Here is a 15,673-nt window from a genome sequence, read left to right on the forward strand (position 1 = left end):
CAGGCTCTATTTAAAGATTAATCACTTCAAAGATACATTTATATATCTAAAACTGATAAATTTACGGATACATTTATATATGTATATGTGTGTATATATATATATATATATATATATATGTATATAAAGTTGGATGAAAATAGCCACAAAAGATTTAGCAGTATGCTACGCCATAAGAGTTAATTTTATTGTATTCATTCTCACAATAGTATAGTACAAAATGAAAACAACAAAACTGTTTCAACAATCAAAATCTCACAAAATACATTTCAAAGCCTTCACTCAACAGTCAACATATCATCAACCCAAACACAGCATACACACAAACTTTAGAACTACAACTTTAATCAGAGATGTCAATGGACTTGATCTCTGGCTTCTTCACTTCCATTTTCGGAACTGTCACAGTCAGAACTCCATTCTCCATGTTGGCCTTCACCTCCTCAACTTTAGCATTCTCAGGCAACCTCAACCTCCTCATGAACTTCCCACTGCTCCGCTCAATCCTATGCCATTTTTCGTTCTTCTCCTCCTGCTCTTTGCTCCTCTCTCCACTGATTTGCAAAACTCTGCCTTCTTCCACCTCCACTTTGACTTCTTCCTTCTTGATCCCGGGAAGATCTGCCTTGAAGATGTGGGCTTGTGGGGTTTCTTTCCAATCAATGCGAGTGTTGGCAAAAGCAGAGGTTTCGCGAGCAGAAGAGGGGAGATTGGCCAATGAGTTGGAAAATGTCAAGCCTTCAAATGGATCCCAAATGTTAAATGAAAAGGGGTCGAAGACGTTGCTCCGGCGATCACCAAAAATGCTTGGAATCAGAGACATGGTGGTTGAAATTTAAAGCAGAGGATATTTGTTAAGAAACAGAGAAAGAAGAGAGAATGGAAATGGATTTTGTTATATACAGAGTTGGTCGGAATGTTGGTATTGTTTGCTGCTTCCAAGGTTATCTTCGAGTTGGAAGGATGAAACATTTAAATAGGAGGGAAGATGATAGTTTAGAGATTTCCAGAAAAAGAATTTCTGGTTGGAGAAGAAGAGGATTCCAGGAGCTTCTACTATCTTCCCGACCTATTTGGACTCTTAATGGGAGGAAGGCAGTGGATTGATGAGATGGTAGTCAGGCCATTTTTAGTGGGCCTTTTGTATGGGCTTTCTTAGATTAAGATTCACACAGCCAACCAACTACAATTAGAGAAATATCAAATCTTAATGTTTCATTTTGTAATAATATATATATATATATATATAAAAAAATCAAAATCAAAGTTGTAAAAATAGCAAAATAATTTTTTGAAATAAAAAAAAATATTGATTAGGAAATATTAAACTACACCTGCACACTAAAATTATAAAAACCAACATCACAGGCTAAAACAAATCAAAATAGCTAACTCATTGCAAATATGCTATACTTTAAATGTTACTATTAAATGAACTGAAATTTACTCATAAGTATAAATTTTCTAACTTTGTTTACGTTATATTAGTAGTTTTTGGCTTTCAAGGCAAAATCTCGATCAATATTAGCATTTAGATTAGTAACAACTATAGAAATAGCTAGAGGAACAGTAAGAACAAATAATACAGATAAGTAGATATTATTAAGATTCAAATGAATAAACATCTTTTAATAAGCTAAAAGTGATTCCTTCTAGTATAAGTACTCTTTAGTTATGAATAGAAACTAAAAATAATCAGATACGCTTAAAATTGTATTAAAATCTAATAAAGATAAAACATGCTCCTTGAAATAGATGACCCTAAATCAACTGACTCAATTTTTTTTATATCTCTTATATAATACACTGAAACCAATAATGAAGTTATCAAGTAGTCTTCACAAAATATCAAAGAAGGTAATTCTTTACCTTTATACAGATCCTCCATGCATTATATGGGACTTCCAAAACTGCTGCAAAAAGAATTAACTTCGATGACAAAGATCTTCTTTTATAATAAGGAGAAAGATAAACTTGGAAGAGAGATTAGAAACCGGCAGACTTAGAGAATCTTTTTTACGCACAACATTTCTCTTAAAATAAAAGATATTTAAAAAAAGATTCTGAGAGGATATTTTATCTTTCTTTAAATACCGAAGAAAATCTTTTATCTTTCTTAAAATAAAAAGAAACTGTTGAAGATTTTGTCTAAAAGATTTTATGAGATTATTCTTCAAAAAGATAAGATAATTAAAGGATAAAAGATTCTCCTTGATTTTAGGAACCTTGCTAATTATCTTTAAAAGAATCAAGATTTATGGATATAGATTATATATGTATAAATAGGGCTTTCGAAGACAGTGCGCGAATGCAATTTTAATGTTTTAATGTTTTTGTATATATGTATTGCAATTTTAAAATACATGTTTTAATGTTACAATTTTAGAGTTTTACACAAAATTGATTTAAACAATGCATCTTCTAATGACACATCATATCACTGAACTTCATTCATACGAAGATTTATCGAAACCTTAATGTATCTAAAAGTTAAATATCGCCCTCTATGATTTCAAGCAAGCACATCGTACGTTTCATTTAACTTTTATTTCTAAATTTACTCTAAAAGATTTAGGGACTTGAAAATCTTTTCGACATTTAGCTGACTTATGTTTGAGATGGTATTCAATTGAGCCAACATGAGTACATCACCAACTTGTTAGCCAAAGTCAACATTTGAAACATTGTCCATTCCTAATATTTAGAGTGTTGTACCTTAATTCATAACATTGTAATTTCTCAATTACTACATGTGCAATATAATCTCTTATCATGATTCTAAGGTCCCCCTGATGTAGATTTTGAGCCCTCGCACTGGGTTACCAAAGTTTGATGTGTTCTCTGTGCTTTATGTGCTTCCGTAGTTGTTCTTTCTGTTATTAACTCACAGTACAACAAATAGTACAACAATAACTAAGTATCTGTTTTTTCAATTGGTATCAATGTCAGGTTGACTGCTGGTTCATTGAGTTTTCAATGGCGTCGATTAGGGATGGTGGGTCAACAACTCGAAGCGTGAGGTGTCATGAAGGTGAAGGTTTTGGACATTATCAAGTTGAGCGTGCTACATTTCTGAAATGAAAGAAGAAAAGTTTAACAGTTACCTTGTCTGGCGATGAGGGAAAATAGTGAGGCCAAAGAATTTGGTAGAGCACTTATCAGTATTACAGCTGCAAACGAGTGGCTATTCTAGTGGGAAGAAGGAGTTTTCTATCTATAGTGATTAGTAGAGAATTCCATCTTGTGCTACTCCGGTTGGAGATAATTTAGTCAAGAAATAAGAGGAAGATCAAATCATTCTAAAACAACATAAAGAAAGAATACAAGTTTTGCTGGAGGATAATCATTGTTACTTGTCTTCTATTACAACTCTTAAATAAGAACTAAAAGAGACTCGTCATGAGTTTGAATCTTTGTCTAAGTATGTCAAGATGCTTACGTCTAGAACGAAAAGTCTGGACAAGTAGATATTATTAAGATTCAAATGAGTAAACAACTTTTAATAAGCTAAAAAATGATTCTTTCTAGTATAAGTACTCTTTTTAGTTATAAATAGTAACTAAAAATAATCAGACTCCTCTGAATTGTCTTTGTTACTTCTGGATTTGGATGAGGTTTGGCTGCTTTTTTTTTTTTCCTGCTTATTCTATAGTCTACTTTCAGATCGATGTTCATTATCATTATCAATTTTGTGGTTTCTATTTCTTTACGGTTGGTTGTTGTTGTGCTTGTCTCCTTAAATAAAGGGGAGTTTGTTAGTTATGTGGTCTCACTTCCTTCATTTGTTTTAATTAATTTAATTCGATTGAGATTTGGTTGTTGAGATTGTTTGGCTGCTTGTTGTGATATCCCATCATTCTTGGGTGGTTTAGATTGGATTTCTCGGTTCCACAATTACTTCGTATTATTGGGTGAATGTTTGTTATGAGTTGTTGAGAAAAAAAAAAAGAAAAAAAAACCTTTCTTGAAAAGGCGTGATTGGTGATATATTCTGATCCGTGAGATTTTTCAGTGTCTCCCTTCTTGACTTATGAGTTACGGTACTGCACATCGAAGTTAGGAGATTACTGGAAAATCAAGAATACTTTATGAGAAGATTGCAAGTGGTTTTTTGATTTAGGGGGAGTGTTCCGATTAATGTGATGGCAATTTTTTCTATACAATTGAAGTTCTGATAGTTGAGTCAGTTCATGGAAAGCAATTTGATCTATGTTTTGAGTGTTGGACCTTAATTCATAACATTGTAATTTGTCAATTACTACATGAGTCATAATATATTATCATGGGTTTAAGGTTTCTCAGATGTTTAGGGTTCTCTATGCTTTTATGTGCTTCCGTAATTGTTCTTTCTGTTTTTAACTCACGGTACAACAAACAGTACAACAATAACTAAGTGTATGTTTTTTCAATAGCAACGGTGATTAGTAAACAATGACAAAAAAGAGATCAAAAGGGTAAATGGGAAAGAGAGAGTGGAGTTATATGCCACTCGCGACACAATATATCTTTTGCAGCTGAGGCAATCTTGACATGAACGATTGTGGCATCAGGTGGTTGACGGTGGTAGTACAACACAAATTGCTGTCAATTGTCTTCGCATGGAAAAAGGAGAAGAAGACTAGATATTTAAGCTTTGTATGAATATATAGCTTAAAATGTTCAATTTCTAATACTTTTTATATTTCTATATGAAGCTTTTGTGTCACACTAAAAAAAACAAAATTTAGGGGTCATTTGTTTTACGAGCATCCTAGATTTTCATGGAGTGGACATCTAGACTATCATTTTTGTTTTGTAGTATTGTAAGATGTCATAACATCTAATCATTGTCGGGCATCCTGAGAGTTTTTAATGATCTCTTAAAACATGGATTTTCTGGATTTCCAATTGAGGGCCCCCTATTCTGCACTTTTTTTTTTAATCTTACATATATATTAATTTTCATTCGCATTGTATAATTAAACTAAATATTGTCAAGACATATATATCATTCTTTTGTTATATTTAGAGAAATTATACCAAAATATTTACATATGACAGAGAAATAATAATAATAATAGTAATAAAAGTTCATGGCAAATGTGTTAATATTTTTTAAAAAAATTTCCAACCAACCCCTTTTACATTTGAACAATTTTGCCTGTGTAACGACCCAACTCTTTATACTAAGCTGAGGTCATTACTAAAAAGAAACAATGACAAGAGACAGTTTTTGAAACGAGGGAAGAATAAATTTTCATTAAAAATGGAATATTAAAACACTGAAACATAAACGTGGAAGCAAAACTGAGTCCCCATATGGCATGTCACCGATTCTTCTCTGTCGCTCGCCAGCTTTCCTCTACCTTTACCTTCGCCTGAAATGTTAAACATAGAAAGAGTGAGTATAAACATATACTCAGTAAGGGACCTACTACTAGTCCTGCTAGGTGTCTGTTAACTTCCCATTAGAATCCTGTAAATAGTACCCAATCTCTGGCACGTTCCCAAACACGTGTAACATGCGCTCCCGTAGGAACGAAAATCTGGTCTTCGGTGTCCCGAGAGAGCACCTAGGACATGCTGGTCTGTAGTGAACCCGAAGGTAACACTAAGACAATCAGGATGCGAGGACCCCGTCGAATCACTCGAATTATATCAATATCCATGCTAGACTGGCGGTCCCGTCGGACGACGCAGTCCTAAATAGGTGGTGATCCCGAAGGACACCCATGCAGGTACGACTCTAATAGACAAAGTTAACAGAACACCCTATCCATAGCATGTAGCACAACATAACATCATAACATGGCATGAATATTAATCTTAACGTTCTTGATCATGTGATTAATATATCATGCATTAACAATCATCAACATCAATCTACCAGTCATTAACATAACATCAGTCATCATCATCAATCATCAACATAATAATCTCAGTCATCATCATCAACATCAATACAATGACAGTCATTATCAGTAGCATCAAGTTATGCATTTTAGCTACCATCAATGCATAATCATAATTACATGCGGTCTCTTAAATTCAGTTCGAAGGTCTAGTAGGAGAATCTCTGACCTGGAGATTTTAGTCAAACAAAGGTACTCCCTAGTTGACAGTAAAAATTCTCCAAATTCCAAAATCTTTAATTAAATATACACACCCATGTATATATATTTAATTAATCCAACACAAAACAACCGAATATATTCCTTAACTTTGAAGTCCACTTAATGTAATACCCATAATAAGTCCCTTAAATTTATTGGGTGTTACAGCCTGTGTATTGATTATTGATTATTTCTTCTTCATCAACTCTCAATGTTTTCTTCCTTCTCTTGCTTCCTACTTCACTATTCTTCTAATTTTTACCTCATGTAGACCGTCAAATTCCTCCATTTTTCTTCCTTCAATATACATTTCCAAATACGTCATTATTGATATAGTTAATGAGTGAAAGTTGATATATTTCTTGTTAAAATATGTAGCAACACTAACTAAAATGTTCTTGAGATATTAAATGAGTAGATTAAATTTTTAGAGTTACGTAAACTAAAGAAGAAATCTAGAAATTGAATAACGGTGTGTGATAATCAAATAAACCTTTATTTAAGTATTTAACTGTTGTAATAGCTAAAGGGACAACAAAGAAAATAACAAATAGAACTTTGGTAACCCAGTTTGGAAAATACCATCTACGTTTGAGGAGTTGCGCACAACTCAGATGAGTAATATTATTAAGATTCACAATAGTCAATATACATCAATACATCAAGTGGTATTCTACTCAAATATATGACTATCTTAAAGTACTTAATAACTTAAGAATTCAGGCTCCTCGTGACCATATGAGTGAATCTTCTTGAAGATGTCTTCATACTCAACCTGAGTTTAAGGTGATCTCTTGATCACTACTTCTTCTTTCACATTACTCATCATTAAGTTCATCATAGATCAACATGTTGATACCATAGATAATTAGTCGCACTACCTTCTTTTTTATCACAGCTTCGGCGATAAAAAACTCGACTAACTTTACCAAAAGCCTTTTTGCGTTCTTAGTCGTACCGAACCTCATAAGATCCGTAACATATATATATTTTATCAAGAATAATCTTCAAAAAGATATTGATACAAGATTCCTAAAATAAAGGAAGATATTTTTATCTTTTTGAAATTAAATAACTCATTGAATAAAAGATATTTTCATTAAATCTTTTTGACAAAATCTCAACAAACTCCCCCTTTTGTCAAAAAGAGAGTTTCATTCCAAGTTCAAGGCAATGCTTCTTGGAGACTTCTCATAGTACAACAGTCAGCAAACAACCATATTCAACCACATATCAACATATCAGATCAACACATTCATCAATTGATCATCACTAACTTATACACTTCAAAAAATCATCATTTTATTTCTCTAATTCATAACCAATACGACAATAGCAAAACAAATCAACAATAAACATCATACGATTATATAACCTCGTATGACTCATTTACAATCTTGAAAATGAAAAACACAAAAGGAAACAACTTCAAAACAAACTTCAAAACACATCAAAAACTATATAGCTTCAACATAGACAACAATAAGCTGAGTAAACCCACTTCCTGCTGCAATGTATTCTGCCTCTACTGTAGAAAGTGACACACAATTCTGCTTTTTACTAAACCAAGAGATCAAATTGTTTTCTAGAAAGAAAAATCCTCATAAGGTACTTTTTCTATCATCTGAACATCCAGCCCAATCTACATCACAATATTCAACAAGAATTGAATTTTTATCATAAGAATTGTATCATAAGAATATAGAACTCCAACCACTTATTCCATGAACATATTTGATTATTTTTTTGACTACAGCTAAATGTGAACACAATGGTCAGATTGAAACCGAGCACATATATCAACAACATAAGTAATATCAGATCTGCTAAACGGAGCAAATATATCAACAGCATAAGCAATATCAGATCTGCTAGTTGTTAAATAACTCCCAATCATGCTTTTGTAAAGTTTAAGATCTATAGACTCCCTAGTAATATCCTTAGTGATTTTAACATGTGTAGTAGTTGGAGTCCTCTTTCGCTGAGATTTGTCGAGGCCAAATTTTTTAACTAAATTTTTGGCATATTTCTCTTGAGTGATAAAGATGCCCTATTTTCTTTGCTTAATCTGAAGACCAAAGAAACATGACTGTTCTCCAACCATACTCATCTCGAATTCTGATTGCATGATTTCAATAAAGTTTTTAACAAGTTCTTCTGAAAAACCTCCGAATATGATATCGTCTACATATATTTGCGGAACTATAAAATCTTTATCAGATTTATTCACAAATAAGGTATTCTCAGCACCTTCTCTAGAATATCCCTTGGGACCAAGATAGACAGTAAGTCGTTCATACCAAAGCTCTTGGTGCTTGCTCTAGACCATATAGAGTTGTATTGAGTTTATATACATGTTGAGGATACACCGGATTAGTAAAACCCTTAGGTTATGCTACATAAACTTCTTCGTTCAAATACCCATTTAGAAAGACACTCTTGACATCCATCTGATACTATTTGTACTTATGAATACATGATATGCTGAGTAACAGGCGTATAGCTTCAAGTCGAGCTACAGGTGCAAAGGTTTCATCGAAATCTACTCCTTCCACCTGTGAAAACCTTGAACCACTAATAGTGTCTTGTTTCTTATTACATGTCCTTTCTCATCTGTTTTATTTTTAAATATTAATTTGGTTCCTATAATGTTTGCTCCCTCAGATTTAGGAACCAAGGTCCACACATTGTTTCGTTTGAACTGTAATAATTCTTCTTGCATCACATTTATCTTGAATTCATCTTTAAAGGCTTCATTTGCTGATGTAGGTTCAATAGATGAAGTATAGCAAATATCAACAATCATCTTTGCATAATCAATCTTGTCCTTTTTCTTGGTGGTGATCCCAGATGAAGGATCTCCAATTATTGAACTCGACGGATGATTCCTTCGAACATGTGAAGATGGAATAATTTCACTCACATCAACCATTACTTCCTTCTGAGTTGATTTTGAGCTATCATTAAAGCTATTAACACTTGTATTAACTGTAGGAGCATCAACGATAGCTAATTCAATTACCATAGTAGCTTTAGGTGCTAGATCATCATCATCATCTGTTCGTTTGTATTTCTGCTCATTATCATTTACAACCACATTAATAGTCTTCATAACTACTTTAGTTTTATTATTGAATACTTTGTAAGCTCGACTATTTTGAGAATATCCTAGAAAAATTCCCTTTTCTGATTTAGCATCCCATTTTCTATAATACTCTCTATCAGCAAGAATGTAACAAGTACTAACAAAGACATGAAAATACTTAACATTAGGTTTTTTGCCCTTCCATAACTTGTACAAAGTTACAGTAGTACCAGAACAAGTAGTAATTCTGTTGTGAATATGACAAGCAGTATTTACAACTTCAGTTTAAAACTGCAAGGGTAGAGATTTAACATGAATCATGACTCGAGCCAGCTCTTGTAAGGTTCTATTTTTCCTCTTTACTACTCCATTCTGCTTGGAGTTAATGGAGCTGAGTATTCATGATGAGTCTCTTCTGCTTCACAGAAATTATTTAGTTCTTCATTCTCGAATTCCTTTCCATGATCACTTCTGATTCGAACAATAATCTTTCCTTGCTCATGTTGAAGAATCAAACATAAACTGATGCATACTTTGGCAGTATTGGATTTTCCTTTGAGAAATATTACCCAAGTAAAGCGAAAGAAGTCATCCACAACTAGAAACACATAATTTTTCCTTCCAAGGTTCTCAGTTTGCATAGGACCATAGATCCATGTGTAATAATTCTAAAACTCTGTTCGTATAACACTCCTTCAAACTTTTGTGAGATGCCTTGATTTGCTTCCCTAATTGACAGTCACCACAAAACAACTTGCTATTTGAGTCAATGTTTGGAATTCCTATGATAACCTCATTTTTTATAGCTTTATCAATACAACTTAAGTTGGCATGTCCCAATTTCCTATGTCCTAGCTGAGTTTGATCTTCCTTGATTGGGTGACATACATAAAAAATTTTAAATATCCAATGGTAACATTTATCGGCTTGTCTGCAGCCATGTATACGAATTCTTTTATTTACATAAATTACTATGCAATTATCTTTGCTGAAATTCACAATGTAACCTTGGTCACAAAGTTGACTGACACTAATTAGATTTATCTTGAGCCCTTCAACATACCGAACATCATTTAGATATGGTAGATTATATTTCTCAATATTACCTTTTGCGAGGATTCTTCCTTTTGCGCCATCTCAAAAAGTAACATGTTCAGATGCACACTCTTTTAACTTAGAAAAGAAAGAATTGTTTCCAGTCATGTTTCTGGAACATCCACTATCAAAATACCAAGCATTAGTTGAAGATTGAATTGTTGTAAGTCGATATTACAATTTCCAGAATTCTTGACTCTCTATTCCTTATAACTTCTCTTGCTTCTTGATGAAAATGAATTTAGTTTGTGCTTTTGTGAATTATGCGTAGCTTTTTGATATCAAAATCTATGTCTTTGTAAGGCTTAACAAAAAGGTCGAATATGACCCTTTTTACCACAGTAATGGCACACTTATTATTGTTTTTTTTTTGTAGAAATGTTAACAACTTTTGTTTTAATAGGTAGTTCAGACTTGATGTTCACAGTAGCAGGAACAAATTTTATCCCTGTTACTTGACCAGTGCTCTTTACTGATGCGTTAAAGCCAAGACCACATCTACTGGAACTAGGTTGTCCTGAACTCAGTATTTGATCTAAATTTTCAGACCCTGAATTTAGCATTTTTATAGATTTCATAGTTTGATCATATTCAGTCTGAACCTCCGTTAATTTTAGCTTCAGTGAGGATATAATGGACAATAGTCGTTCATTTTCTTCCATGAGGCCTTGTATCTTTTCTTTCTGTATAGCTTTGCCTTATGAATCCTCTTTCCACTGGATCTTCAGCTGTTCAAAAGTCAACTCATTTTTACTATCTTCTTCAGAATTTTCACTTTCATCTTTGATTACAGAATCAATATCGGTGATATTTACTACAAATACATTTGTGCCACCATCATCTTCCTCACTTTCATCGGTATCGTCATCAGATAAATAACACAAAAAATTTTCTTTTGTTTTCTAACAAACGTAGGACCTTCAGCCTGATAATGGTCAACTCCTCCACACTCCCTACATTTGAAAATTCTACCTTCACTATCTCTTCTTCGAACGTTGTCACTATCCCTTTTGTTAAAATTTTCATTATCCCTTCTATTATAACTTTCACCATCTCTTCTTTTGAAGTTAATTTAGTTCCTAGAGTTGGATCTACTTGTATTCATATTTCTGAACTTATTTACCACTTTAGAAAACTATTTTGTCAGAAGAGCTATAGACTCATTTACATTGGCATCACTTGGTGATTTATTCTAAGTTGACTCTTTTTCATATACCGATTTAAAAGCAACACCTTTACCTTTTTTATTTTCTCTGTTTGATATGACCATCTCGAACGTGAGAAGAGACCCAAACAATTCATCTAGTTTTAGCTTAGTTATGTCATGTGCTTTCTTTATAGCTTTAACCTTCATGTCAAAATTCCCGGGTAGAGAACGCAACACTTTTTGCACTATCTTGAGTTAAGAAATCTTTTCTCCAAGTCTGAATGATTCATTGACTATTTCCATAACTCTCTTGTTATATTCAGCTATAAACTCATCATCAGACATTTCTAAAGCTTCAAATTTTGAGGTTATCAACTGTGATCTGGATATTTTAACTTTTGTAGTGCCTTTATATGCAATCTCAAATATTTTCCAAAATTCTTTGGCAGAGCTACAAGAGTTAATCAATTTAAACATATTCAAGTCAAGACCATTAAAGATGGCATTAATGGCTCTCGAATATCTCACGAGGCTTGTTCTTCAACATCGGTCCAGTCAACTTCAGATTTAGGAATAGAATGACCACCTATGATGATCATTCATGGTTCCCATCCAGCTACAACAGCTCTCCAAGCCCTTCCATCAAGAGTTTTGAGAAACGATATCATGCGAGGGCTTCTAGTATGAATAATTTTTGTCATTAAGTATAGGAGGACGAGTGATTAAAGGACCTTCTCTGATTATCTCCATGGATTAGGAACTCACTCTAGTACCAATTGAAAAATGGTGTGAGATAATCAAATAAACCTTTAGTTAATTCTAAAGTATTTAACTGTTGTAATAGCTAAATGGACAACAAAGAAAATAACACATAGAACTTTGGTAACCTAGTTTGAAAAATACCACCTACGTTTGGAGAGCTGTGCACAGTTTAGATGAGTAATATTATTAAGATTCACAATAGTCAATATACATCAATACAAAAAGTGGTATTCTACTTGAATATATGACTATCTTAAAGTACTTAATAACTTAAGAATTCAGGCTCCCCGTGATAATATGAGTGAATATTCTTGAAGATGTCTTCATACTCCCAATGAGTTTAAGATGATCTCTTAGTCACTACTTCTTCTTTCATATTACTCAACATTAAGTTCATCACATATCAACATGTTGATACCATAGATAATTAGTCACACTACCTTCTATTTCGCTCATAGCTTCTACGACAATAAACTCGACTAACTTCACAAAAAGGTTTTGTGTTCTTAGTCGTACCAGACCTCTTAAGATCTGTAACATATATATATATATATATATATATATATATATATATATATATATATATATATATATATATATATATATATATATATATATATATTCTCAAAAATAATTTTCAAAAAAATATTGATACAAGATTCCTAAGATAGAGGAAGATCTGTAATCTTTTCTAAATTAAATAAATTATTAAATAAAAGATAACCTCATCAATTTTTTTTACAAATCTCATAGGGAAGTTCTGTGCATAATTCGAATATCATAAAGATTAGAAACATCCTAAATTTTAAGAATAAGAGAAATATCTAGAATTATGTAAATAAATATCTAGAATTAGTAGAAACTAAAGTAAGCAAAGAGAGAGAAAGAGAGTTAGGACGAAACTTTGAGTGAAAGTGAATGAGTGTTCTGTCCAAAAGTGTCCATCATTTGTAAAGTTTCATAACAAAACTTTCTTTCTTCTAAGTTAATGTCTCTTTCTTTAGAGCCAATTTCTTCAACAAGTGGTAAGAGCAAGGCTAGCTTAGTCTGCGGGTGTTGAAGCTCTTGAAGATCACGTACAGTCTGAGACTGTGAAACTTGTTGTTTGGGTCACAACTAATTGTGGAGTGCATTCATCATTACATGATGATGGGAGACCTTTAAGTTGTGGAAGGAATCAAGAAGCTTAATACTGAAAATTACAAAACATGGTCCACATGCATGAAGTGATATCTCGACGGCCAATGGGAGACTTGTGGGATGTTTGTGGCACAGAAGTTAATCCACCTGAGCATGTTACTGCTTTGAATAAATGGAATGTCAAGGCAGGTAAAGCCATGTTTGCAATTAAAACTATAGTTGAGGAAGAAATGTTGGAGACATTAATATTATAGAGACACCAAAGAAAGCATGGGACACGTTCGCCTCACTTTTCTTAAAGAAGAATGATGCAAGATTGCAGTTTTTAGAGATCAAGCTCCTGTCAATTGCACAATGGGAGATGATTATCAACCAATATTTCACCAAGGTAAAATCTTTATGCCGTGAAATCTCTAAATTAGATCTTACCTCAGCTACTTTAAAATCAAGAATGGAAAGTATTATTATTCATGGTCTTAAATCAGAATATAGAAATTTTATTGTTGTTATTCAAGGTTGGACAGTCAAATCTTCTCTGATTGACCTTAAAAATATGCTTTCCAGTCAAGAAGCATTGGCTTAGCAAATTTCAGAGGTTATAATAAAGAGTAATAATGTATAAGCACTCTTTAGTGGCTAAAGAATGGGTCATTCAAAATTTCGAATGAAAGTAAGATCAAAAGGAGTAGAAGAGACTCTAAAGGGCTCTCAAACAGGGCCATTTAACGAAGGGTGAATATTACTATAACTGTGGAAAGATAGGCCACTATGCCAGAGAATGTCATCGAAAGAAGAAGACAATAGAAAGTAATGCAGTCACCTCTCTACAGGTTGAGAGCATAAGTGAAGAAGAATGGGATGCAGGAGCATGTTGTGCAACAATAGATTTCAACCCCCAATCGACATCCAATGCGAAGGAGAATCAAGTGTTGGCTCACCATGTAGAAGAGGTAAATTATGAAAATGATTGGATTATTGATTTGGGATGCTCTAACCCATATGAAGTGTTAGTTTTGAGGGGGAGTGTTAAAGTATCTAGCAACACTAACTAGAATGTTCTTGAGATATTAAATGAGTATATTAAATTTCTAGAATTATGTCAACTAAAGAAGAAATCTACATAAAATGCTAGATTTTTGGATAAAGAATTCTAGTGAATTATTTTAGAGAAAGATAAGAGAAATATCTAGAATTATGAAAATAAATATAAGAAAACCGTGAAAATAACAAAATCCTGGATAGAAAAAAGAAAAATAGCAAATCCCAAAGTTATTTTGATTTATGGCAAAATCGCTTGCCAAATTATTTTTTCTAATTTTTTTGGCCCAAGTTTATCTCTTGGAATGACAATTGCTCATATACAAATATAGTGTATTTGTTGAGGTAAAAAAATCAAACAAAATATCACATAGAACGAATATAGTGTATTTGTAAACACATTCACTTTTGGTAAAGCTTAACTAAATAAAAAAATATTCTATTGTTGCAGAATATTGAACCTACATCCCTAAAGATATGGCTTTAGTTTCTACATCCCCTAAATTATTAGGATTTAAATCAAGTAATTAATGATTTTTATATTTCATATTATTTATAAAAAATATATTAAATAATACATATTACAAATTTTTAATAACAATTTCAATCTACATTTTATATCATCCCCTAAAATCGTTAATTTGAATTCAAATTTTACCTCGTTTTCCTAAATAACCCTAAAGATAAACTCAACTATTTGACATTTTAACATTATTTTTCACCATAAACCGTTAGTTTTAATTCAAATTTTTAATACTATTTTTAAATCTATATTCTACACATTATTTTACGGATGTTGGTTTGAATCCCTAAAATTATGCCAAAGATAATATTTGATATATATCCCATCCCCACGGTTTTCTCTAGTTTTAATTCAAATTTTTAAAATTATTTTGAAATCCAAATTTTGCACCTTAATTTTAGAGGTTTACTTCATTTTTAGAGAAAAAAGCGACTGTTCGTTGCAGCGGGTGTGGTCAAAGAGGTCACAATTGTAGGTCTTGTAAAGAACCCATTCAACATTAAGTTATTGATTAGGGAATTTTCATATTTAATAATTTTAAGTTTTAAGTACTTTATATTTCTATTCAAATTGTCTATATTCATAGTTGTATATGTTATCAATGAGGTTGAATGGTTGATTCAAATAAGATTGATCTTTTGTTCATTGAAATACAAAATATTTCTGATATTTTACAACGACTTAGGTATCTTGACTTTGCAAATACACTATATTGTAGTGATTCGTTTTAAATTCAAGTATAGTTATTTTCAAACTAGATACATTGAGGTAATCCTAATATGAAAGTCATG

The 15,673-nt window shown here is 32.3% G+C and overlaps 1 protein-coding gene across 1 annotated transcript; it reads right to left on the reverse strand.

Moving 5' to 3' along the window:
* Positions 1–153: 153 nt before the first annotated feature.
* On the reverse strand, positions 154–1,066 carry LOC103501405 (18.1 kDa class I heat shock protein-like). The gene has a single exon (XM_008464973.3). It carries the CDS (start codon positions 821–823, stop codon positions 344–346), a length of 480 nt encoding a protein of 159 aa, XP_008463195.2. The 5' UTR covers positions 824–1,066; the 3' UTR covers positions 154–343.
* Positions 1,067–15,673: the final 14,607 nt, after the last annotated feature.

Source organism: Cucumis melo, chromosome 10, assembly GCF_025177605.1.
Source record: "Cucumis melo cultivar AY chromosome 10, USDA_Cmelo_AY_1.0, whole genome shotgun sequence".
Classification (NCBI taxonomy): domain Eukaryota; kingdom Viridiplantae; phylum Streptophyta; class Magnoliopsida; order Cucurbitales; family Cucurbitaceae; genus Cucumis; species Cucumis melo.

What these genes read in the sequence shown, in the direction of transcription:
- LOC103501405 (XM_008464973.3), bottom strand. Translation starts at nt 823, where the DNA reads ATGTCTCTGATTCCAAGCATTTTTGGTGATCGCCGGAGCAACGTCTTC.